At 37.3% G+C, this 27,655-nt stretch overlaps 1 protein-coding gene across 3 annotated transcripts; it reads left to right on the top strand.

The window, feature by feature from the left end:
- Positions 1-27,601, top strand: CIBAR1 (CBY1 interacting BAR domain containing 1). Of its 3 annotated transcripts, none has more exons than XM_040261089.1 (9): positions 1-165; positions 613-847; positions 3,412-3,480; positions 6,600-6,701; positions 9,935-9,940; positions 10,394-10,498; positions 19,078-19,191; positions 22,809-22,928; positions 24,595-27,601. In XM_040261089.1, exons 1-9 carry the CDS (start codon positions 140-142, stop codon positions 24,682-24,684), a joined length of 867 nt encoding a protein of 288 aa, XP_040117023.1. In that variant the 5' UTR covers positions 1-139; the 3' UTR covers positions 24,685-27,601. The 3 variants fall into 3 exon arrangements, with proteins under 3 accessions (XP_040117023.1, XP_040117022.1, XP_040117024.1); XM_040261088.1 differs by lacking the exon at positions 9,935-9,940 and adding an exon at positions 8,807-8,812; XM_040261090.1 differs by lacking the exons at positions 9,935-9,940; positions 19,078-19,191 and adding an exon at positions 8,807-8,812.
- The last annotated feature ends 54 nt before the right edge of the window (positions 27,602-27,655 follow it).

The following is a 27,655-nucleotide window of genomic DNA, read 5'->3' as shown; positions in this document are numbered from 1 at the left end:
TCCGAGGCCCTCTCGGCGGCGGCGGGGGCGGCGGCGGGGGCGGCGCACGGGGCGGGCTCTCGCGCCCCGGCGCACGTCCGGGCGCCGAGACCCTGTCGTTGGGTCTCAGCCCGGGGTCTCCAGCCGTGAGCGAAGCAGCATGTTGAGGCGCAGCTTGGAAAACCGGTAACGGCCGCAGCGGCCCAGGGTCCCCCGACCATACACACACATGCGAAGGCTCGGGTCGGGGCGCGGAGCCTTCCTCCTTGAGCCACTGGACCGAGTTCGGGCCCTCAGATCGGGCTCCGAGCGGCGCCCGCCGCGCTCTGGGCCGACCACACTGGGCCGCGGCGGGCCCCGGCGGCGCCTCCCCAACACGGTCCCCGGGCGCCGGCCCTGCACTGCCGCTGATCCAGCGGGGCCGCTCGCGGCGCCTGCACTGCGGGATGTGCAGGCCAGGCCCGGGATGGGGGCCCGGAGGAGACGCAAGGGTTGCTTCAAGGTTTGCGCCGGCGAAACTGCAAACTGCGTCCCCCGGGAATGTTGGCGTCATCACGTGAAACGCGAAGATGAAGTCATCTCATCTCATCAGATGGGAATGATTTGCCTTTTTTGTGTCTCCTTTCTCTCTAGGGACGCTCAGACCAGACAACTGCAAGATGCTGTCACCAATGTGGAGAAACATTTTGGAGAGCTGTGCCAGATCTTTGCTGCTTACGTGCGGAAAACCGCCCGACTGCGAGACAAAGCGGACCTCCTGGTGAACGAAATCAACGTGTATGCCTCTACCGAGACCCCGCATTTAAAGCAGGGCCTGAAAAACTTTGCGGACGAGTTTGCCAAACTTCAGGATTATCGACAAGCCGAGGTATGGAATGAGGTCACAGCGTCCTGTTAATGAGTGAGCCCTGAAGTGGTGGACGGAGCCGTGAAGACCTATAATCTACCCAGCTGCAGTGGCGATCACACACTTGATGATAAACGTGCATTGTCATGTCGGTAGCACTGTGTGAGTCTTATTAAAGGGAAGCTTCCTGTAATTTTTACCGTTTTCAAACTAATCTCTAGGGTGTCTTGAAGTCCTGAATTTCCCCACCTCATTTGCCAGCTTTTAGCCAAAGGGGTGGCTGTTTACAGGGGATAGTAAACATAGTACCCGAGGCAACAAAAGGAGCATGGCTTGTGTCTTGTATGCAGGTAGGTATATTTTAGAGTAGTGTATCTGGAGATGGAAGATATTGGGAGTGGTACTGTGTATGGATAAGTAGTAACTGGACAAGGCGTCTTTGTCGCTGCTTCCGTGCACTGGAAAGTTGAGCTGTGTTTCATTGAGAGGAGCGGGGGCCGGAAAAAGTGCACTGATTTCTTTTACAATCAACAGTGAAATTTTGTGAAGTTCCCCGAACTGAACTGAACTGAACCACCCCACCCAGAAAGGACAGGGGGGAGGCGATGGCGTTGTAATTGTTTAAATTGTTAAATCCCATTTACTTTTTAAATTTTTATTTATTTATTTTTGTCTACGCTGGGTCTTCATTGCTCCCTGGGTTTTCTCTATCTGGGACCAGGGAGGCTACTCTTCCTTGCAGCGGGCAGGCTTATTGCGGTAGCTTCTCTTGTCGCGGAGGTGGGGCTCTAGGCCCAAGAGCTTCAGTAGTTGCAGCAGGCGGCCTCAGTGGTTGCTGGCACGTGGGCTTAGTAGTTCCGCCGTGTGTGGGATCTTCCCACTCCAGGGATCGAACCGGTGTCCCCTGCATTGGCGCCTGGACACCTATCTATCCACTGTGCCACCAGGAAAGCCCAGCCCATTACTTTAATACCTCGTTAGCACTTTCACGTATATTTATTTGAAGGTTCAAGACTCAGGTCGGAAGTTTTCACTTTAACTTTTAACTTGTCAGAAGTTGCCCAGTTTTTGAGCTGTATTACTTCTTTTGTGCCTTTGGTCCTTTTTAAAAGCCTAAAACAGATTTCAATTATCAAAAAAAAAAAAAAAAAAAAAAACCTTGAAATAAAAAAGAAGATAATAATCCTTGAAATATAACTGCTAATGATACAGAAATTTGAGTATTACTTTGGGGGAAAATGGTGGGTTCTTATATGATGTTTTGTGTGTAATAAACTTTCAGTTATATGTAATTGGGAACTTGACTGTTTCATAGGTAGATAATACTCAGAGATAATCCTAAAATCCTACTTTAGCCAATAATTTCAGTGCCCCTTGCTAGAAAATCTTTATGCTTTTTATCGAATAGCAAAGTGAATTGATTTACATGTGTTCTCCTTTTTATTTCCTTTGCTTACCAAATGGTGGAGGTGCTAAAGAACAATGAACAGAAAAGGTAGGCTACAAAAAGGAGAACAGAAAAAGATTTAGCTAATCTTTACACTGAATAACCAGTGTATGGATTATTTGAAATGGAATAAATAATCCTGAATATTCATGGATTTGTTTTTAGGATTCCTAATATTTAAATGCTTAGTGAGAACTTGATCTCTGTTTTCCTAAAATCTTTTAAAATGAAGTATTCATATACATTCTGTTTATAGAAACTAAACAAAAATCTATAAAGTGATATATACTCACTGATTATAAAAACATGTATCAACAAAATAAAGCTTTTTTCCTGCTACAAAAGTAATACATGTTCATTTTAAACAATTAAATATATGTCATCTTGTATTACCTATCCTGAAAAAGAAAATTTTAATGTCCAGGAATTGTTTTTCTTATATTTATATAAATAGCTATATACTTCCCTTTTTTAAAAAATTGATTTCTTTAGTGCCTTCCACTAGTGCTATTAGTAAAAGGAGAAATTACTCAAAATCTGATAAATATTGCAATGTTTAAGAAAACTGTTTAATTCTACGTAAAAGAGAGATTGACCACATAGTTTGACAGCTCAGGAACACTGAGACCATTTATCTTGTTTTTAAGCTTTGACAATTTACAAATGTCTTCCCGGAAAAAAAAAATTACAGTTAATACAGTGGTCTCTAGGCTTTTTTACTTTTGATGATTCAGTTGTTTTAAATGTTTCCAGTATGCTATATTTTTCAGCTTTGATTTCCTTATCTGGAAGGTTGGGCCCTTACGTTTCAGATATAATGTATGTAAAGTATCCATTCAAGTGTTAAACACAGTGAAAGTATAGCTGCAATAAAATTTGAGGTGTCTTAAAACTTACCAAAGCTCTGATTGCTACTGCATACCTTCACAGTTTTTAATGTATTTGAGTTTAGATTCTGAGTCTTACCAATTTCCAGAGATTATTTTTTTACTTATAAATGTTACTGAAATTTTAAAAATTTCAAATGTTAATCAGTATAGTGATTATGGTCCGGTTAGACAGCATAGGTTTTATTTCACAATTTAAATTTTGATGTCTATGTTTCTTTCCAGTTATATTTTATAATAATTCTCAATAGGTTGAAAGACTTGAAGCCAAAGTAGTTGAACCTTTGAAAGCTTATGGAACCATTGTAAAAATGAAGCGAGTAAGTAAATTCATTTTTTTCTATTATTATTAGGTATTCTGGCAAAACATACAAGGTTTCCAATAACTGTCCTTTTAGTGGGGGCTTCCCTTGTAGCTCAGTTGGTAAAGAATCTCCCTGCAGTGCAGGAGAACCGGGTTCCATCCCTGGGTTGGGAAGATGCCCTGGAGAAGAAAATGGCAACCCACTCCAGTATCCTTGCCTGGAAAATCTCATGGACAGAGGAGCCTGGAGGGCTGCAGTCCATGGGATCACAAAGAGTCAGGCACGACTGAGCGACTAACACTTAGTTCAGTTCAGTCAGTCGCTCAGTCATGTCCAACTCTTTGTGACCCCATGAATTGCAGCATGGCCTCACTGTCCATCACCAACTCCCGGAGTTCACTCAAACTCATGTCCATCGAGTCGGTGATGCCATCCAGCCATCTCATCCTCTGTCATCCCCTTCTTCTCCTGCCCCCAATCCCTCCCAGCATCAGAGTCTTTTCCAGTGAGTCACCTCTTCACATGATATGGCCAAAGTACTGGAATTTCAGCTTTAGCATCATTCCTTCCAAAGAAATCCCAGGACTGATCTCCTTTAGAATGGACTGGTTGGATCTCCTTGCAGTCCAAGGGATTCTCAAGAATCTTCTCCAACACCACAGTTCAAAAGTGTCGATTCTTCGGCGCTCAGCCTTCTTCACAGTCCAACTCTCACATCCATACATGACCACTGGAAAAACCATAGCCTTCACTAGACAGACTTTTGTTCGCAAAGTAATGTCTCTGCTTTTGAATATGCTGTCGAGGTTGGTCATAACTTTTCTTCCATGAGTAAGCGTCTTTTAATTTCATGGCTGCAGTCACCATCTGCAGTGATTTTGGAGCCCCCCAAAATAAAGTCTGACACTGTTTCCACTGTTTCCCCATCTGTTTCCTATGAAGTGATGGGACAGATGCCATGATCTTAGTTTTCTGAATGTTGAGCTTTAAGCCAACTTTTTCACTCTCCTCTTTCACTTTCATCAAGAGGCTTTTTAGTTCCTCTTCACTCTCTGCCATAAGGATGGTGTCATCTGCATATCTGAGGTTATTGATATTTCTCCCGGCAATCTTGATCCCAGCTTGTGCTTCTTCCAACCCAGCGTTTCTCATGATGTACTCTGCATAGAAGTTAAATAAGCAGGGTGACAATATACAGCCTTGACGTACTCCTTTTCTTATTTGGAACCAATCTGTTGTTCCATGTCCAGTTCTAACTATTGCTTCCTGACCTGCATACAGATTTCTCAAGAGGCAGGTCAGGTGGTCTGGTATTCCCATCTCTTTCAGAATTTTCCACAGTTTATTCTGCTCCACACAGTCAAAGGCTTTGGCATAGTCAGTAAAACAGAAATAGATGTTTTTCTGGAACTCTCTTGCTTTTTCCATGATCCAGCGCATGTTGGCAATTTGATCTCTGGTTCCTCTACCTTTTCTAAAACCAGCTTGAACATCTGGAAGTTTATGATTCACGTATTGCTGAAACCTAGCTTGGAGAGTTTTGAGCATTACTTTACTAGCATGTGAGATGAGTGCAACTATGCGGTAGTTTGAGCATTCTTTGGCATTGCCTTTCTTTGGGATTGGAATGAAAACTGACCTTTTCCAGTCCTGTGGCCACTGCTGAGTTTTCCACATTTGCTGGCATATTGAGTGCAGCCCTTTCACAGCATCATCTTTCAGGATTTGAAACAGCTCAACTGGAATTCCATCACCTCCACTAGCTTTGTTTGTAGTGACGCTTTCTAAGGCCCACTTGACTTCACATTCCAAGATGTCTGGCTCTAGGTCAGTGGTCACACCATCATGATTATCTTGGTTGTGAAGATCTTTTTTTGTACAGTTCTGTGTATTCTTGCTACCTCTTCATAATATTTTCTGCTTCTGGTGGGTCCATACCACTTCTGTCCTTTATTGAGCCCATCTTTGCATGAAATGTTCCCTTGGTATCTCTAATTTTCTTGAAGAGATCTCTAGTCTTTCCTATTCTGTTGTTTTCCTCTATTTCTTTGCATTGATCACTGAGGAAGGCTTTCTTATTTCTTCTTGCTATTTTTTTGAACTCTGCATTCAGATGCTTATATCTTTCCTTTTCTCCTTTGCTTTTCACTTCTCTTCTTTTCACAGCTATTTGTAAGGCCTCCTCAGACAGCCATTTTGCTTTTTTTCATTTCTTTTCCATGGGGATGGTCTTGATCCCTGTCTCCTGTACAATGTCACAAACCTCAGTCCATAGTTTACTTACTTAGTAAAAGGTACAGTAGTGTTCAGTGATTCTTATTACACTGAAGCATTATTTCTTAGAACTTTGAGAATAATGAAGTATTTTTATATACTACTATAGCATCATTGCATTATTTTGTTTATTGTGGAAACTTTAAAATATTTAAAATTTATAGTCATTAAGAATATATGGACAGAAATTGTTTTACTAAATATTCTCATATTTTTGTTTTAAAGCAAGCAAAAACTTGCAAACTAAAAGTCAGTGTGACGAAGCTGCTTTTCAGATTCTTTTCTTGTAGTACAACATAACGATTTGATGTTTGTATATATTGTAAAATGATTAAATAAGCCTAGTTCACATCTGTCACAATACATAGTTAAAAAAAATTTTTCCTTGTGATGAGAACTTTTAAGATCTAGTTTCCTAACAACTTTCAAAATGCAGTACAATAGTATTAATTCTAGTCACCATGGTAGATAGTACATTCCAAAAGTTCTGTATTTAAAATCAATTTTATTGAGGTATAATTTATATGCAGTAAAATTCTCCTGTTTTAAAGTTTTGATAAATGTGTATACACATGTAACTACCACACAATCAAAATTTTGTGTGTGTGTATATACATATGTGTGTGTATATATATATATATATATAATTTTGCACTGCAATTATCATTATTTAATAGGATATTAAATACACACATGCACATAGTCTTACATACAAAGACACACACTGGTAATATAGTAATAATTCCAGTGGTAATGATGCCTGGATCAAATAAGGAATGTTTTCGCATTCTTAAAACAAAGAAGTGTGTATTGTATTCTTAAATCAGAGATATTTATTAACAAAAAATGCCTTTTTGCAGGATGATCTCAAAGCAACATTAACAGCAAGGAATCGAGAAGCTAAACAGTTAACTCAGTTAGAAAGAACACGTCAGAGAAACCCATCTGATCGACATGTTATTGTATCCTTTGAATTTTGGTCTTTAAAAAAATATTCTGTAAGGTATGCTGTACAAAAGTAAATATATATGAAAATTATCCATTTATACTTTAAATGTGCAAAGAATATGAATATAAAGTTTGAAAAGAAACACAGACATTTAAAATGCTTACTGTGGAAATTAGTTAATTTTAAAGAGAATATACAACTTAAATCAGTCCTCTTGTGTTGTTTTCCACAATAGATATTCAAAATTTAAAACACTCATACATATAGATGTTTTATAAAGAGTACATACAAAATTCTAAGATATTTTACATTAAAAATGATTGATGACTAAATATTAATTGTAAAAGTAACTTAAAGATCTGTCATTAATCCTAATATATCAATGCCTTCTCAGCCCTGCATTTGAGAAAAGGAACAAACTATTTTTTTCCCAGTGAAATTCCCTTCGTCTTAAAAAAACAACTACTTTGTGAAACTGCAATTATAACTTCCAGCCAAAGACCCTTAGGATATTCCAAGGTATTGAGATTCACAGCTGGACACAGGTCTTAATAGGCTTGTCTACTGTTACAAGGCTCTTCTGTTAAGAATGATTATTTCTGAAACTTAGAATGTGCCTATTCAAAACTAAACAAAAAAGAAAAATAGCACCTGACTAATTGTAAGCAACTGGGATAGGTACAATTGTAGAGAAAGTACTAACTTACTGTGGGGCTTCCCTGGTGGCTCAGCTGGTAAAAAAAAATCCGCCTGCGATGTGGGAGAACTGGGTTTGATCCAGGGAACCTGGATTTGACCCCTGGGTGGGGAAGATCCCCTGGAGAAGGAAAGGCTACCCACTGCAGTATTCTGGCCTGGAGAATTCCGTGGACTGTATAGTCCATGGGGTTGCAAAGAGTCAGACACGACTGAGCGACTTTCACTTCACTTTCAGCTTACCCTGCTGCCTCCTTTCCCCACGCTTTCTTATGTCTCATGATTCTGACAACCTGATACTAGAAAATAAAGGACAGTCTACATGTAAATGCATCTACTGTCAATATAAAAATACTCAGTCATAGCATCAAAGAATATTTACCAGGATGACCCCTAAAATTCTTCTCACTGTTAAAAAGAAACATGTTAAAGTTCAGTATGTAAAATAAAGAGGTATAAGAGGCTGGGGTGAAGAAGAATCCTAGTGCACTACCTGGACCCCTCCCAAGGCCCCTGGTAGCTTCTGAAAAGTTTCCTGCAGCACAGTTTGAAAAACACCAATCTGGCTCACTCTTATAGGCCATTTTGCACTCAGACCAGTTTCATTAAATATACTGATACCCTTATTCATAAAGCATTATAATATTTTAATCAAAAGTATCTCCTACCCAAATTAGTACGTTATATGATTTTGAAGAATTTTCAACAAAAGGAAGGAATACAGATCTGTATCCACTTTCCTAAAAATAGCTGTGTAACTTTGGGCAAGTTGCTATGCTGGAGTGAAAGGATTTGAGACTTAAAGAAATGAAAAATAGTTGCTGAAGGGTGGTAAGAGATTAACATACAGATGTTCCAGCTGTGGCTTCTGCTTCCTACTCTTTGCTAGTTTAACCAACTCAACCTACCCTTGCAAATTTTAAAATGAAACTGTCAAAAAATGGGGAAGGAAAATACCTGTCAAAATTAAGTAGTCATGGTAAAGAATTTCATGAGTCACATGTATTGAGCTGTATTAGAAAACTACTCTGAGTATTTTCATTAGTAAAAGGTTAATACACATCATAACATCTAGAAAGTTTTTCAAAATAATAAATCCTGTGATAGTTATTTTAAAAAATCCGAAGCCCGGTAATAAAGTGAACTGTTTCTGATTACTAGTTATGAGTAAAAGTTTGCATGTAAAATTATGCAGGAAAACTTGACACCCTCTACACAGATATATATGAATATGTTTTAAAGCTTAGTTTCTTGAAATTGTATATGTGAACTAACCTAGTTTTAAGAGTATATAATCAATATAAGTTACAATTAATGTATAGTCTGATTGCAAGAGGATATAATTCTGTCAGCATATGATTTTAATTTATTGGAATAAATTGTTCTACTTGAAATGTATTTTTCCTTTATGAAAAATTTCAGTCGCAGGTGGGTAATAAAGTGATGTGTCAAGAGATGGATCCCTGTAGTAAACCCTTTTACTTTATTTTCATTTATACATTTTCTTAAAAAAGAAAGCAAGTGTAAATGTTATAATATTATGTGTCACAAAATGTTACTTAAAACTGCAGATTTTTTCTATGCAATAATTATTAAAATGATATGTGATACTTTTAAGTGAACATAATACTAACATAGGAAACAAAACATTATTAGAACTTAATCAGAAAATTGGGCCATGTTTTTAAAACATGTTTTATTCAACAAAAAATTTTAAATATTTTTGGACAACTGTTGTCATTAAAGAAGAGATATTTTAAAGAAAAATACATGCCGCTAGCTATATATATGGCTGTTGAGCTCATGAAATGGCAACTAGAATAACCAGCTTTTTAATTTTAATTAAATAGCTGCATGTTGCTAGTGGCTGCCATTACTGACTGTACAGTGTGAATCTAAACAGTATGAGTACTTTGAAGCAAAACATTAGACTTTCCATCTAACTTATTAGTTATTGGTATGTATGTATATATATATTTTGTAATAAGCATTAACTAAGTAGTAATAGTGCAATATTACTAGCTTATAAGAAGAATATTCATACTGAAATAAACATTTGTAGTGTATATTCTTTGTTGTTGTTGTTCAGTCACTCAGTCATGTCCAACTCTTTGTGACCCCATGGACTGCAGCACACCAGGCTTCCCTGTCCTTCACTATCTACTGAAGTTTGCTTAGACTCATGTCCATTGGGTCAATGATGCTATCCAACCATCTCATCCTCTGTCAACCCCTCTCCTCTTGCCCTTAATGTTTGCCAGCATTAGGGTCTTTTCCAATCAGGCTGTTCACATCAGGTAGCAAAAGGATTGGAGTTTCAGCATCAGTCCTTCCAATGAATATTCAGGGTTGATTTCCTTTAGAATGGACTGGTTGGATCTCCTTGCAGTCCAAGGGACTCTCAAGATTCTTCTCTAGCACCACAGTTCGAAAGCATCAATTCTTTGGTGCTCAACCTTCTTTACATGTATATTCTACTCTACCTGATTAGGATATTACAGCAGTAGAAACATTTCATGCATTTGGAGAACAAGATTGAAGATACTTAAGTCACAGGTCTTTTGGCAGGACAAAGGGTTAAAGGGGAGAGAGAGAGTGAGAGGAAAAGGAGAGAGTAATAAATGGCAGAGACTGGAAATATGGGAAAGCAGTAGAAAATATAGAGAATAGTTTTACAGTAAATCAAACAAGGATGATAGCAGGAAAAAAATGGTTTGTATAAAGAAAGGGAAGGAGTTTTGTTTTGAGATCATGAATCATATAATCTGATAAAGTTTTTTATTCTGCTGTGTTTATCATATAGATCGCTTTATGTGGTAATATGTATTTTTGAGTGATTTACACTGTTATGGCAAAAAGCCAGTCTTGCATTTACAAATGCATTTACAGTACTGCATTTACAAAAAGCCAACACTGTATTTACAAAAGTAGCATTTACAGAAAGACTCAATCAAAAGGATTCTGACGATTTTTGTTTTTTGTATCTTTGGTTGGGGAATACCTCTGTAGGCAGAAACTGAATTACAGAGAGCTACAATGGATGCTACGCGAACAACTCGTCATCTGGAGGAAACTATTGACAATTTTGAAAAGCAGAAAATAAAGGATATAAAGGTAACAAAATAACTGTTAAGGTTCAAAATATGTATTCTAAATTAATTTTTATTTAAATTTATGAAAAATTTAAATTACTGGTTTTCTTTAGCACATAAGTCTGTGTGAGAAAGATATCAACAAAATATATCAAATGTTATTTTCTTATGGAGACAACAGTATATAAAGGGACTACATTCCCAACCAGAGCCCAGATATTCAGATGTTATCAAAAATACTATTAACCACAGAAAAATAAAGTCTGTTATGTTTTTATGTATCAGGTGCTACACTAGTCCAGGCACTTTACATAAATTGCCTTTTAATCTTGACAGCCACCCCATAGTGTAGCACCCAGGTATACTACGTACCGGTGTCTGTCTCATTCCTTTTAATGGTGGAATAATATTCCATTGTATGGATATTACCATGAAAGTGAGGTGATTAAGCAGAGATATAAGGCAGTATCACAGCCCACAGTTCAAAGTCTGAACTATAAGCCAGTTATATATTTTAAAAACCTGTGCTTTCCCTGACTATACAGCATTGTTGCAGGAAGCGGGACCCCTTTCAGGGCCTGAAACTGGGCTCTTGTCTAACACTCGGAAAAGAACTGTCTGAGGAGACAACGTGCTGAGAAAGCAAGAGATTTTATTGGAAGGGGCGCCTGGGTGGAGAGCAGCAGGGTAAGGGAACTCAGGAGAACAGCTGTGTCACATGGCTTGCAGTCTCACGTTTTATGGTGATGGGATTAGTTTCCGGGTTGTCTTTTTTATTCGGACGCAAGAGTCCTCTCTGGTGGTGCATGCCTTGTTCAGCCGAGATGGATGCCAGAGAGAAGGATTCTGGGAGGTGGTCGGACATGTGGTGTCTCCTTTTGTCTTTTCCTGAACTCTTCCAGTTGGTGGTGGCTTATTAGTTCCCTGTTCCTTACCAGGACCTCCTGTCATAAAACAACTCATGCCAATGGTTACTATGGTGCCTGGCCAGGGTGGGCAGTTTCAGTCAGCGTGCTTCCCCTAACACTATTACTAATTTTTTTGGCTTGTAGCTTTCTAATTCCTACATTATCGAACAAATAAGAGTAGCTAACCACATAAACTTGCATCCACCAAAATTTAGTGTCACAGGAAGAACAGCCTTATTTTATTGTAACACATCAGTAGACATTCAGGTTCCTAGACTTGAGATGGTATTTTTTTTAACTGGAGGATAATTACTTTACAATGTTGTATTGGTCTCTACCATACAACAATGCAAGTCAGTCATAATTACATGTATATGCCTTCCCTCTAGAGCCTCCCTCCTAAATCCCCAAACCGAAAGACGGTCTTCAGTGACTTTTTCATCAATATTTTGGAAAGATTTGGAGGATTACTTATGACCATGTTGTGTCCTTTAAAACAAGTCATCTAAGGATGCCTTTTCACTCACTGCAAATTCTTCTGGAACAGCTTTTAAAGAGAAGTATTTTTTGTTATTTTCATAACTTACAAGTTATCCTTCTTTCAAAAGTTATGCCCTTATCAATAAAATCAGCATTATCTGCCACTTAAATGTACCATTCCTCTCTGCAATCAATGAAACATTTATTTGTCCTTTTATATTTTTTAATCTCCTATCATAGTTTCATAGGATTCCAGAACTTTGATTTTTTCCAGTAGTCAGGCTCAAAGGTCTCTACTTTGGTCCTGAAGGTCGAAGAAAAAAAAAAAAAAGTAAGCCTGTCGGTTCAGCACTCAGAGTGTAATGTAGATCGCTGCTCAGGAAGAGCTCCGTAGGAGGCTGTCCTGAGATAACCCTTTTGCCGATATGGGGGAGCACTGGCAGGGCGTAACGTAACTGCCGGAGGGAGAAGGGAAGTTGAAATAATTACCTTTAATCTAAAAAAGGAGATTGGAGACTTGTGAGATATGCCTGATTCCTTGCCACCTAACGGCTTCTTTAGTGACCTGGGAGCCCGATTCCTCACCCTACCGCTGTTCTTCATGCCTGCACACTTCTCTTTTACATGTGGCAATCTTTGATCTTTGGGCTCACTTCCATGTTCTTCTTGCATGCTGGCTAACTCTACAGGTGGTTTATAATCCCATGAGCACCACCAGTTAGAAAACTGGAGCAGACAGTGAGTGTAGAATTCCCGCCTGCAAGCTGGGATCTCCTGAAGCAGCAGGACAGGGAGTGAGGCACTGCCAGGGGAGGGTGCACGGGGGAGAAGCGTGCTTCCGCGCGCTCTGCCTGCGGTCTCATGCCCCTACAAGAGGGAGGTCTTGTGGCAGTCACACAAAAAAAGAAAAAACAGGAGGAAACGGAAACAAAGGAGAGAGAATGCATATACCATACAATTCACCATACAGCTCAGCATTTTCTAATATGTTCAGATATCTACAACCATCACCACTCAGTTTTAGAACATTCTTATCATCTCAGAGTGAGGCCTAGTACACTTTAGCTTTTACCTCCCTGCTCCCACAGCCCTCACCCACAGCCTAAGCAACTGTCACTAATCTCATGTCTCTTTGGACTTGGCTGTTCTGAATGTACATTCATATGAATGGAATCATAAAATACATGGTTTTCATAACTGGTTTCTTTCACTTAGCGTGCTTTCAAGTTTTATCTATGGCATAACATGTATCAATACCTATCTCATTCCTTTGTATGGTAGAATAATATTCCATTGCATGGATATTACCATATTCTACCTTTTTGCTATCATTATTAACGATAGAAACATTCATGTACAAGTTTTTGTGGAGCTACATTTTCATTTCTCTTAGACATTTTTCATTTTCGTTCAACCCTGTTGAATTGCTGGCTCATAAGGTGACTCTATCTTTAATTGTGTGAGAAACTGCCAGACTGTTTGCCAAAATGGCTATGCCAGTATATTTTCCCACCAGTATTATATGAGGCTTCTGGTTTCTCTGCATCCTCCCCAATACTTGTTGCTCACCAAACTTTTTCCTTATAGCCATCCTAGTGAGGGTAGAATGGTATCTTACTGTGGTTTTGATTTGTATTTTCCTGCTGATGTTTATGGCCATTTGTATATCTTCCTTGAGAAAAAAAATGTCTATTCAGATTATTTTAATTGGATTTCTTTTTTATTTCATTTTTAAGAGTTCTTTTTATATTGTGTGCAAATCTTTTATCGAATGTTTTGCAGTTATTTCCTTCTATTCTGTGAGTTCTTTTCACTATCTTGATGGTATCCCTTGAAGCACAAAGCTTTTTAATTTTGATTAAGTCCAGTTTATCTTTGGGCTTCCCTGATAGCTCAGCTGGCAAAGAATCTACCTGTAATGCAGGAGATCGTGGTTCGATTACTGAGTCTGGAAGTTCCCCTGGAAAAGGGAAAGGCTACCCACTCCAGTATTCTTGGGCTTCCTTGGTGGCTGAGCTGGTAAAGAATCCACCTTCAATGTGGGAGACCTGTGTTCGATCCCTGGGTTGGGAAGATCCCCTGGAGAAGGGAAAGGCTACCCACTCTGTGTAGAATTCTGTGGACTGTGTCATTATCTAAGAATCCATTGCCAAATCCAAGATTATAAAGATTTATCCTGGTTTTCTTCTAACACTGTTACAGTTTTCACTATTAAGTCTTTGATCCGTTAATTTTTATGTATCACGTGAACTGAAAGTTAAACCCCATTCTTTTCCATCTGTCAGCGCAGTTGTTCCAGCACAATTTGTTGAAGAGACTGTTTTTTAAGTCCTGGCATTCTTGTCGAAAGTTAGTTGATGTGTTTTGTTTCTGAACTTCCATTCTCTTTTATCGATGTATGGTGGTGGTTTAGTCACTAACATATCTGACTCTTGCGAGCCCATGGACTGTAACCTACCAAGCTCCTCTGTCCATGAGATTTCCCAGACAAGAATACTGGAGTAGTTTGCCATTTCCTTCTTCTTATTCCAGTACCATACTGTTTTAACAGTGCTTTGTCGTAAGTTTTAAAATCAGGATGTATAAATTCTCTATTTCGTTCCTTTTTAAGATTCTTTTGATTATTCTGAATCTGTCGTAGTTTGGTATGAATTTGGGAATCAGCTTATCAGCTTCTCCAGGTCAGCTGGGATTCTGACAGCGTGCGCATGTGCGTGCATGGTCACTCAGCCATGTCCTCCTCTTTGCGACCCCATGGACTGCTGCCCGACAGACTCCCCTGTCCATGGGATTCTCTAAGCAAGAATACTGGGGTGCATAGCCACTCCCTTCTCCAGAGAACAGAACCCAGATCTCCTGCACTGCAAGCAGATACCGTCTGAGCCACCGAAATTCTGAGAGGGATTGCATCAAATCTGAGGATCAGTTTGGGTAGTACTGCCTTCTGAAGATGAACTCTTCCAATCCATGAACATGGGCTGTTTTTCCATTTAGTTAAAGCATCCTTAATTTATTTTAATAATGTATGTTTTGTGCTTTTTTAAGCTGTTTCCTCAGTATTTCATAATTATTGATGCTATTATAAATAGGATTGTTTACTTCATTTCATTTCAGTTGTGCATTGCAAACACACAGAAATACAATTGATTTTTGTGTACTAACCTTATATCTTACAACCCTGCAGAAGTCTTTTATTAGCTCTGATAGATTTTTGCACATTCCTTTGGATTTTCTATATATAAGATCATGTCATCTGTGAAAATGTACACTTTTAATACAAACTCTATCAAAATCCCGAATTATGAGTTCCAGGATTCAAGTCCAATCTGTTAGGATTATGAATCTCCATTCTCTGTATCTTTCCTCCTTATCTGTCAGATGGTTCCTTTTCAAAGTTAAGCCTCGTTTGAGATGTTTTACGATAAAGAAGGATGCACAAATCCTATACCCAAAAGCCTTAAAAATCAGATAAAAAGGGTTACTTTACCACACCCTTATTTCTGATAAAAACAGTATTCACGTACTGCTATGTTGATGTTAGCTTGTCTGACAAACACTCCGAGACAAATTCTTGGAAAAAATCAGATGCCACTCATATTTTGGGAGAAACAGACACAGAACATTCTTTTTTTTTTAAAAAAAGAATGTTCTTATTGTTACCTGATTTCAGGCAACTGTTACAGATGGAAGCAGAACTTCTGGGTGCTTAAATCTCCCTGAGGGTAGAAATGATTGACAATAGTGAACACTGCTCATAATGTATTAATTATAAGGTGGGGTTTATCAACACGTCCATCTGAATTTTAATAGCAGCATTAATTAGTAAGGTAGCACAATTCTTAGTAAAAGACTTCATACAAACCTTGCAAAGTGTTTGTCTTTCTGAGAGAAGTTGCTATGAACTTGGTTAGTTGTATAGAATGTGAAAGAAAACTCATAGTTCTATTTGTTTCCCATGTAATAGGAAAAGTCATCAGTTATATGTTGTCAAGGGAATTTTCTGACCTATGAAAAGGATCTTGATCAGGAGCCATTCCAGTGACAGACAGGGATAGCAGTTCAGTATTGGTAAAGTAGCTGATGTGAACAAGAAACAGCTTCAAGATTTAGTTATCAGCTTTATTTTTCTTATAAATATAAAATGACCATAAGTTTTCATAAAATTATGGAAGAAAACATAATTCCCTACTGAGAAATAATCAGCATCTTGGTTTATATCCTTCTAGACTTTTTTTCTATGAAACATACACAAGAAATATACTAAGGAGAATGACAACAACAAATATTTCTTAAGACATTAACTATGCCACACATTCTAAGCATTTTATGTGGATAAACTCATTTCCTCCTTACAATGTTTTATGAAAAAGGCAATACTGTTACCCCTATACAGTTATATTTAAGTGGGACCACACTATATGTAGCATCTTTTTAAAATTTAATATATAATGGATATATTTGTGCTAAGAAAGATCCATATTGTCCTTTTTGATATCCCCGTATAGTATTTTGCTGTACTATATGGAGAATAGTATAGCTATATGCATATATTCATGTTTAACCATCACCTGTTGATGGACATCTAGATTATTTTTGCTATTATAGATCTCATTGCATCATTAAACATCGGCCTTTTTGCTGGTTCAGTTGTTTTGGGGGGGATAAATTACTGGAAGTAGCATTCTTGTTCAAAGAGCATACACAATTTCAATTTGGATAGCTATTTATAACTTCTATCCACAAATCTTTTGACTAGTTTACATTTCTGCAGAACATTATACAAGCACCCAGTGTAACAATGTTGAGTAGTAGTATTTTTAATAGTACCCAATCTGATAGTGAAAAATCAGTATCATCTTAATTTGCAGTTAGTACTGTTGAGGAAGAGTGTTTTTTCATACATTTAATGTCACTAAATTACTCTCACTTGACCTTAGCTTATATTTTTAGTGTGTTGGCATTTTTGGTTAATTTTTAAAAAACTCTTCAGACTGAGAAGATTAACCCATTATATTAAAGAGAAGATATGTTGAAATATATTTTCCCATTTTGTTGCTTATGGTATGTTTTTGCCACCTTATGGTCTTATTTTTGCTGCCAGATCTATTAAGGCTTCTCTTTCTGCCTTCGTGTCATGTTTAGAAAGAAGTATTCATCCCCAAGATTATATAGCTATTTGGTATATTTTCTTCTAGTCTTTGTATGATTTTTTAGTATTTTAAATATTTAAATAGCTTATGCAGTTGTATTTTACATATGGCCTGAGGCAGCTATGTCTAAATTTATTATTTTCAAATGAATAGAAAGTTCCCCTGAAATCATTCAGTGAATAGCCTTTACTCCTGAGAGCTGTCATTGTACCTTTATTTGTAAAAATTGTTAACAAGACTTTTAATGACTTTTTTGTTAAATATTCTGCTTTCCAGTTAAACCAGGATGGAGGTTTTGTTGCATAAGGAACAGTTTCTCAAAAAAAAAAAAAAAAAAAAAAAGGAACAGTTTCTCATTTATCTGGTTTACTTCTTTAGCAATAAAATTAGCTAACTTGTGCTGAGCACTTACTCTAAGCCAGTAGCCATACTATACTTTTTCTTGGACTACATTTAATCCTTAAGGCAAAACCTATGATTTTGAAATTAAGGAAAAAGAACAGATAAAATGCTGACTATTACACAGCTGACTTGTTCCGGTCTTGATTTGAACTCATGCTAAGTCCCTTCAGTCGTGTTCCACTCTGCTACCCCGTGGACCTAGCCCACCAGGTTCCTGTCCATGGGATTCTTCGGACAAGAATACTGGAGTGGACTGTCATGCCCTCCTCCATGATCTTCCCTATCCAGGAACCGAACCTGCATCTCTTATGTCTCCTGCATTGGCAGGCGAGTTCTTTACCACTAACGCCATCTGAGAACCCCTGATTTGAAATCAGGTTTATCTTAATCCAGAGCCCCTATTTTTAACTACTGTGCTACCTGCTTTACAGAATACTTGCCAATGCGTAGAGAATTCCATTAACTCCCCCACCCCCCACCAATAAAATTGAAGTACCCACCCAAATGGCCTTCTTGTCAAACAAAATAAAATTGAAAAGGGGGGAAACGAAATTCCTTGAATGCCCGTCTCTTACCATACTGACCCATTCCAGATTAGCAGATTACATGTGATCATTGAAAAGTGTATTTATTTGAGGAAAATTATTTCTAAATATGATACTACAAGATAAACTGTATGGCTATCTTCCAGGGTGCAGGACCACTCCTATCTGGATGGTTAAGATAGGAGAGCAGAAATGAAGGAAAATGAGTATTTGACTATTGCTTTTGAGCCTAACCCATTTAATCTGTACTGCCCCTTTAAGGACAATGCTTGAGTATTTTCTATCCTATTCTTATTCTGTCCACTTCTCTACATTAATGCTCCAATTTTATTTTGATAAGAGACAAGATGATAGAAGGATGAGATCCTATTTTATTGAAAACATATCTGGTTTACATACTTTCCCTGGCTACCAGTTCTCTCACCCCTGCTTAGATCAACGTGCACATCCTCATTCATTCTCTTTTCTCATAGCCTTCCTGACCAGAAGTTATCATCTTGCTGGTAAGAGTTTACCTGCAGTGTATTTGCAAAGGAAATAATTGAGTCCAGTGAGAACAGCATAGTACAATGAGCAGGAGCTATGACCTTGAAGAATCAGACCCAAGTCTTAACATTGTAGCTATGAGCAATACTGAGCATGTCATATATTTGTAAATTGGAGAGCTCTATGCAAATGTATCCTGCTCTTTTGGGGAGTAGGAATTGTGGCTGGAGAATACAAGCAACATATAAATATGTTAGGATGGAATTCTTGCCTAAAACCATTCTTTTAAACACCAGTTGGAGTTGCTAAAAAAACAGGTTCAGAACTGACCTTCTTAGCTAATAGTGACATTTTAGTGATGTACTGACAAACATCTTTTTTAAACGTAAATATCTAATAGAAGAACATACTTAAAAGTGGAAGTAAATAATAAGATACTAAATATTTTGTGTAATTTTAAAGTTTTGCTGCAAAAGATATTTGCAACTATTTTTATTCCGATTATCATTTGTACTTCATTTTCCCTGTTGAAAAACCTCTGTATTTAATAAAATGTCAAGACTATAGTAGAGAATAACTCTACTAAATTCACAAAGCAATTTGTTTAAATTCAAATTCTTGTTTTTTCAGACTATATTTTCAGAATTTATCACTATTGAAATGTTATTTCACGGCAAAGCTTTAGAGGTCTACACTGCTGCCTACCAAAATATACAAAAGATTGATGAAGAAGAAGATTTAGAGGTAGGACTATGTCTCTCTAAGCTCAATTCTTCTATTGATATGGAAATATTTAAAAGAAACCTTTATAGTGTGGGTAAAAATGTCTTAAATTACACTTTGTGATTTAGATGTCATTGTATGCAGTTCCAAATAGCTGAACCTTTATGACTTTCTAGTTAACTTTTCAAATTAACCATAGTTAAGTTCGAAGAATATCTAGTAAAACATAGAAACAAAGCCATAATGTGAAATAAGGTATCGTTTTGACTAATGGTGTAAGTCACTTATGTGTGTTAAAAATACAATTTATTGATTTAAGTCAAAATTTGAGTGTTTATGCCACACACAACACCAAAAGCTTCACATGCATTTTCTCACTCACTCCTGTAACTCAATTGCTGTGATCATTCATTTACAACTAAAGAAGCAGATGTAGAGGCTTTAAGTAACTTAACTTGCCCTTGACCACTTAGCTAGAAGAGCAGATTCTGGCTTCTAACTAGCTTTGTGAGACTTAATCTGTAACCTATGAAATGTGTAGATTTGTATATAGGTGGGGGGTGGGGGAGCAGTGTCTGTAGGCGGGGGGTGGGTGTGTGGGTGTGTTTTACTCTGTCGTGTCCGACTCTTTGTGACCCCATGGACTGTAGCCTGCCAGGCGCCTATGTATGGGATTCTCTAGACTTCCTTTGTATTGATAGTTAAATGCAAATATTAACTCTTAAATATTCAAGATGTACTTTGTCCATATCTCTCTACAGTAGAAGTGAGAACAGCCATGTATTCTCAAGATATAGCCAAAATTTTTTAATTATTTAAGTTAATTCCATAATTTTCAAGGATCCATTTATTTTTTAAGTAAAATATCTATCGAGATCCCCCAAGGCTTCACTTCCCACTACTCCACTGGTTTCAAGAAATGTGAATTCAGTAAAACCAGACTATACAGCTTGGCCAAAATGAAGTACATGTTTTAGTATATGTTTTCCAGTGCCAAAATCTGATCTCACTTTTACCTCAGTAAAGCATACACAATTATATTTCTATTACTATTTGTTAATAGAATGGCTTCTATTCCCTACTAAAGCCAAGGTTTCTTAATTTTCACTCCTTTTTACATCCTATTTTTTAAAATAATCATCAAGCTTTTAATTGTAATTTATAAAATAGTAAATGTTTATACAGTGATTACTTTAACCAGCTACTGACCTGTGCATTTTCACTGTATTATTTTAATCCTACCATGAATTTTAATAAAAGTACTTACTGTCCTCATTTCTACGGATGAAAAAACTGAGGCACCGTGAGGTTAAGGAACTTTTCAGAGGATCCCATAGCTAGTAAAATAGCTGGAAGCCAAACTGTAGTCTTGACTACAGACACTGTTTCTATCCTGTCTGCGCTGCCAGAAGCATGATTCTTGGTGAGTGACGTGAACTATTTCCTGCAAGAAACACTGCATTGAGTGGCAGGTTTAAAATTGATCCCCTACTTTCCCTATAAGGTTAAAGTTCCCATTACAAGTATTTTCATTCTCCATTTTCTAACACCCTTGACTTAATGCACTTTCAAGTTCCTCAAGCCCTCTGGACCCAAAGATTTTCTTTCTCGCTCCACAGGTCCTAGGTGTCTTTTTTTGTCACAGCATTTCCTTTACCACTTCTCTTAACACTGTTCTTCATCAGCTAGCTAGGTAGCTTGCAGGAGAGATCCATAAACACTCAAAATCTCAGTGCTGTCTAGATGTGTTTTTGAGTATCAGCTTCCCCACTTTTTCTGATGGGGCACTGCTGAGCAAGTTAATTTCTTCACACTTCATTGCTTCTCTCTAAAATGGAGACACTTAGGTACATTCGTCAACTGTTTATTGAGCATCGGTTACATGCGACACCGTTCTGAGCGCTGAGGATTCAGCACTATAGAGTTGGTCCAAGTTGTCAAAAAGCAGAAACATAAAAAAGGAGTTCAGGCATTAAAAAAAGATATGTTTCATAATATGAAGGAAAAAATGATAACATACTGTTGTGCGAATGAGTGTATGTGATGGAGGATCCTAAATAGTCTGGAGAATCAAAGAATGATTTATTAATCAGAAGTTTGAGGAATGTGTCGAATCCCTGTCTACAATTTCAGGCAGAGTACAAAGGTCCTGAGGTATAATGCATGATGATGCTGGAACTTGTGGAAAGGAGAGGAAAGCAGTCTGGGGAAGAGTTGTGTGGGACAAGCCAAAGTAAAATTACATCAGCTACCAAGGAGAGGAAGGACCCTTTAAATACAAAGTCTCTTGGAAACAAGTAGAGAAAAGATGCAGAGAGGGACAGAGAATTCCCTATTCTTAGGTAGTAGTCCTTACTACGCGAGAACTGCAGATTTATTCAGATAGCAGCTAGTATTTTACATCCAGTTATATCAGAAACCATCTTAACTGATTCGTTCTTCACATTAAAAGTACTATCATATTCCCCTTCAAAAGATCACCTCTGTACATTCAGTTTAGAGCATATTCAGATCTTGAGACTCACTCCTAGAAAAGATCTTGGACCACATATTGGAAAATGCAGTATTGCCAATAAATATTCCTGTAAATATGTTCTTTTGCAATAGATTAATATTTAACTGGTTTATTAGACTTTTATCCCAAGGGTGGTATATTATCTTCCATTTCCCACTTTTATCTTTGCTAGAAAATCCAAAGAATGTTGTTTTAACAAAAATGTATTTCTTCCAAACACCAGTGACTTCAGTCATCCGCTTTTGACATCATACCAGGATGGCAGGGTCCATGTCTAGCACCAAAATCTCACTGGGTCTTCAGTCAAACTGTTAACCTAATTATCCATATGCCTGGATTGCCCTAAAACACAAGTCTTGTTAAGTTTCATCCCTTGATTGCTTTTATATGCTGTACTTCTTTAATGTTTAAAAAAGGCAGAAAAAAGACCAAGCTTTTGTTTGTTGGTTTGAAGTTTTGGCTAAAGGGAAAATGCACTGTGGGGAATCATAATCACACTTGCTTTAAAAAAGCAAAACGATAGCATGAAGAGTTGAGGGGAAAATGAATATGAAGAAATTCACATTTGATAGACTTGCTTACATTACAAAGTGGTATAAAAGATAAGGAAGCTTAAGAGTGCAGTAATAGTTGGAACTACTACTTTCAGGAAAAAGAACTGACAAGCAATGACATTCCAGATGCTACTGAGATTGGAATTTCATAGAATGGCTCCATTTACTCTTCTGTGATGTACTGGGACAGCACTGTAGTGAATTTAAACTGTTGAGTTGAGGATAGGCAGAACAGAAAGAATCAAAGGTGTGACTTACTGTCTCACTGGCTTGCATGCTCTTTGAAGGTAGGAACTTTTCACGTTTCACAAGTAAAATCTCTTAAGTGACTGTTTCAGGACCCATCATCATTTTACATGGTTCAGTAGAATTTTTTAGCTTACATCTTTTCAACATAAAATATTTTTTTAATTTTTGTTTTAAATTTACAATAAATTAAATAAATAATGTCCCCGGGGCAAGGGTGGGGGAGCGGAGGTGGTTAAACAAATTCTGAACTAAAGGGAACATGACTTTATAGATTTCCAGTTTAGTATCTAATTTATAACACTGTTTTATCATTGCAACAGGTTTTCCGACATTCTCTGTATCCACAAGATTATTCATCCCGTTTAGATATTGTAAGAGCAAATTCGAAGTCACCTCTTCAAAGATCATTGTCTGCTAAGTGTGTATCTGGAACAGGACAGGTGAGCTAGAAACCGTAATTTTAAGGAATATAAGCTACTGCCTTTTGAATTGTTCAGTATTAAAAATGTTTCCCTTAAATCATAGGATCTTGAATAACCTGCTCTTCCCCTCTTTATATAAAATGATGTAAAACTGCACTAGGATCTGTTCTATTATTGATATTTCTTTTATTATCTGAAAGATATGACTCTCTGAAGCAGAACATTTGAGAGCAGAGGTAGAAGGGACAGGAGAGTGCTAATTTACATTTGTTCAGTGATATAATGTGAAGATCACAGATTCTGAAATCAAACTGCCTAGGATTTGAATCCCACTAGCATGGCTTAGCAGCAGCAGCAGCATGGCTTACTGGAAATTATACCTAAAAAGGACCTTTGCTGAATGTTATCATAGATCCAGAAGCACGTATCCTTAGGTAAAGCATCAGTTTTCTCTTTTCTTCTATATCCAGAAAACCTGAGATCCTCTTTTTTAGGGGCCACAGAGAAAATACCAGGTTATGTGAACCACGTAGTCTCTGCCCCAACCAAGAGCAGCCACAAACAATACATTAACAAATCAACATGTTGTAATAAAACTTTATTTATAGAAATAAGACAAACTGGGCTTTAGCTTGCCAACTTCTGATTTAGAAAGCTATGATCTTTTCCATATCTAGCCTTCAGAATTTAAAATTGAGCATTCAGTTGTATGTGACCTAGTATGTTGTTTTCATTTTATCTTCTAAGCACTTATTTACTGCTTTTAACTTACACATCTCTCCCCCTAACCAAATTATACTTTTATTATTCCAATACTAAGTGCCTTGCACATTAATTCCATAAATCTACAGTATATAGTACGTAGAGAATTTTGACTATTTAGAGCTAATAGTATCACCTAACTTAGCCAAGATCTGTGTAACACTTTAGACTACGTAATGCCAAGGTTTCTCAACCTCAGCACTGTTAACTTTGAGCCAGATGATTTGGGGCAGGGGGCGGGGGGGTGGGTGGTGAGGGATCTTGTTCTGTGCATTGTACAGATGCTGAGCAGCGTTCCCAGCCTCTACCCACAGGAGCTCAGTAATGCCCTTACCCTCCCCCAGTCATGACAATTAGGTGTCTGCAGACATTGCAGATGTCACCTGGGAGACATAGTCACCCTCTGAAAAGTGTGAAGCAGGATGACCCAAGTGGCAACAGTCAGAAATGAAAGCCAAGTCATGAATTCAGATTCTCATCTCATTAATTTTAAATCACACTATGTTCAAAGTTTAATATTTTTGCCTAGTTGAAATATCCTTGTGTTCTGCCATCCCTTTGAGAAGTCTCGTGTTTTTGTGACCTAAGAATTATTTAACTTAAAATATTTTTAATATTTATAATGTACTTTACTTTTCTCTGGAAGTATATTATCAAAGTACTGATATCCAACTGGAATTCAAATGGCTAATTTCACACCTCTCTTCAAAAAAAATAACATGAATGAAAAAATTTTGTGACTGTTTTCAAACCTTTACGGACAATTCATAATTTAGAATTTTCATTACTAAAGATTATTATTTATGGATATTTTTCTGATATTTGTTCTGTGTACCCTTATCTATCAGGACATAAAAAAGATAGCAGGTATGTAAAAATATTTTTAAGTTAGTGATTTTTAAAACACGTTAACTTTTAACAGGTATTGACCTGTCGACTAAGAAAGGATCAGCAAACAGAAGATGATGATGAAGAGGATGAAGACTTAGATGTTGAAGAAGAAGAAAATTAAATTTCTTAAGTAAATTTTGCATTTCCATTTTCATCTTAAATGACCTGGAATCCAGAATTACTAAAATTGCAAAACATAATACTGGCTTGATACGTTAAACCTCAAAATTAAATCCTATTGGAAATGTAGAAATTATTAAAGGAAATTTATGCCAACCAAAAATGGAAGTTTTAAAAAACATCAGTCATTTCAACATTTCTACCTAGCATCATACTCTCTTTTTTATAGGTTTCATTGTTTTTTAAAAACAATGTATTTCAGAAGTATTTCAGATACACTAACCTAGTTGGTTGTAGTAGGTAAATAACAACAAAAACAGATTTAACAATTCCACCTACTTCCTTTAGATTAAGACACCATGCTTTCAACATCAGAAAAGGGTCCTAGGTAGTCATTCTGATTAAATACAAATTTTATTCCATAAAGCTTTCATCAAAAAAACAAGTGTTCTTTTTCCTTTTTTCACTTTTACTACAACCTTAAGTTTCATTCTTCAGTATATAAATTTACTTATCAACAAGAGTATTATAGTCACTCTCAAATAATAGTAATAGGGCACTATCAGTGTTTTACAACTATGTGTAAGCATAAATTTTAGCTTTAAAAAGCTACTTTCAGCTTGATTCTGGTTTTAAAACAAAACCACTGTCAAGCTAAAGCACTATATATTTTTTGGCACCACAACTTTTGGAAAGCTAGAATTTGGTGGAATGTTTCCCTTAAGAAATATAGCAAATCATAAATCAGTAAAAAATTATAAATTTTATCAGCCTACCATATAATCAATAAGAGTACACAATCACTGTTTCCTGAAAATAGAAAACAGTTTAATCAGAGCCTTTCAGTATTATCTGATGTTTTTATTTCTTTGGATGGAGAACTGTACTTCTCATTATTTCATAGATCCAAGTCTGGCATATAAAAATTAGGAAACTGATATTATCTGGGATTACCACAAAAAGAAGTTATTCATAACAGAAAAATACTTTTCTAGAATGCTTTTTTGACTTTTGTATTCATGGTCTGTTCTTAACAAAGCATTGCTTCCTGAGACTAGTCCTAAGTGATACTTAATAAAATATTCAAAACATTTTAAAACTGTAAATATCCCAGGTGGTGTTAGTGGTAAAGAGCCCACCTGCCAATGCAGGAGATGTAAGAGAGGTTGGTTTGATCCGTGAGTTGGGAAGATGTCCTGAAGAAGGGAATGGCAACCCACTCCAGTATTCCTGCCTGGAGAACCCCGTGGACAGAGAAGCCTGAAGGGCTACAGTCCACAGCATCACAGAGTCAGACACAACTAAAGTGACTTAGCACACAGCATGCACAAATAATTTACATTCATAAAAAACTGAGGGTGTCATTGCATTTTCTCAGTATTTAATCTTGGTATTGTAGCTAGGCGAAAAAAACAAGGTTGTAGTATTTCTCTTGCAGATTATGATCACAACTCACTTGAGCATCAGTTGCCCTATTTGTAAAATTAAAATAGTGCCCGATATTTAAAGTAATCAAATTATGATATAAAATGTATGCTGTTTAAAAAAATATTGTAAGGACAAAAGGACTATTACATGTAATACTTTAACTGTATAATTAATTTTTAGGCCAGCAATAGGTTGGCCAACCTGAAAGGTTGCTGTTTAATCGCTAAGTAGTGTCCAGTGTTTGTGACTCATGGACTGTAGCCCACCAGGGCTCTCTGTCCATGGGATTTCCCAGGCCAAGAATACTGTAACAGATTGCCATTTCCTTCTCCAGGGAATCTGCGTGGCCCAGGGATTGAACCCGTATTTCCTACATTCACAGGCAGGTTCTTTATCACTAAAGCCACAAGGGAAAGTCTTAAAAGGGTTATAAAGTTAACTATTTCTACAATTTGTGAGCTGGGACAAAAGGCTATTACATGGATACTTAGGTAACCATATTTTAAAATATAAAAATCTCTTTTTAGCTTCCTTATAAAAAGACAGGCAACTAGTCTGACTAGTTAGTTGGCTATAGGCTTCCATTTGTCTCCAAAATAGGTATATTAGTGTTATTGGAACTATATGCTGCTGCTAAGTCGCTGCAGTCGTGTCCGACTCTGCGACCCCATAGACGGCAGCCCACCAGGCTCCGCCGTCCCTGGGATTCTCCAGGCAAGAACACTGGAGTGGGTTGCCATTTCCTTCTCCAGTGCATGAAAGTGAAAAGTGAAAGTGAGGTTGCTCAGTCATGTCCGACTCTTCGAGACCCCATGGACTAGAGCCTACCAGGCTCCTCCGTCCATAGGATTTTCCAGGCGAGAGTACTGGAGTGGGATGCCATCGCCTTCTCCGATTGACTATATAGTTAATTCATATATAGTACCTATTACAGTTCACTAAATATTAGTTAACATTTAATGCAGAGATGGAGGTGATAGGGTCACTGCTTAGTAGGTGATACATGGACCAAAAGCCAATGCTCATGACAGTGTTGTCAGTGTGTAAGTGTGCACTCCTAAGGAGTCTTACTATCTCGATTATGAGATTAAGCTTACTTTCTAGGCATGATCTGTATTCTTCAGATGCCTCAAATCAAAAATGTTTGGCTTTAAGATAACTAAAATACCACGGGGTATTAAACTTGATAACCGATATGCCACTATAATACCTAATAATTCTAGGAGAGGAAACACAACTGGCTATGAGATAATCATTGAAGCTGGGCAATGGGTTTTTGAGGATTTAGTGCACTGTTCTCTTTTACATGTTTGAAATTGGTGGTGTGTTGGTAAACTGGCTCACTGGGGTGGAAGACACCCTGATACTCTGCACTTACCAGTTTCCATGGTGTAAATACTCCTACCATGGCCAATTCAAATTACCAACATGTCACTGAAGGTAAAGTTGTGAACAGATGTGCAGAAATGGCTCCCAAGCAGAAGCCAATTTTCTGTAGCAAACTTAAAGTTAAAAAAAATACTAAACTGAAGATCATGGAATAG

The sequence above is a fragment of the Oryx dammah genome, unplaced genomic scaffold, assembly GCF_014754425.2.
Source record: "Oryx dammah isolate SB20612 unplaced genomic scaffold, SCBI_Odam_1.1 HiC_scaffold_19, whole genome shotgun sequence".
In the NCBI taxonomy this organism is placed as follows: Eukaryota; Metazoa; Chordata; class Mammalia; order Artiodactyla; family Bovidae; genus Oryx; species Oryx dammah.
This window is presented reverse-complemented; position numbering and strand designations above follow the sequence as displayed.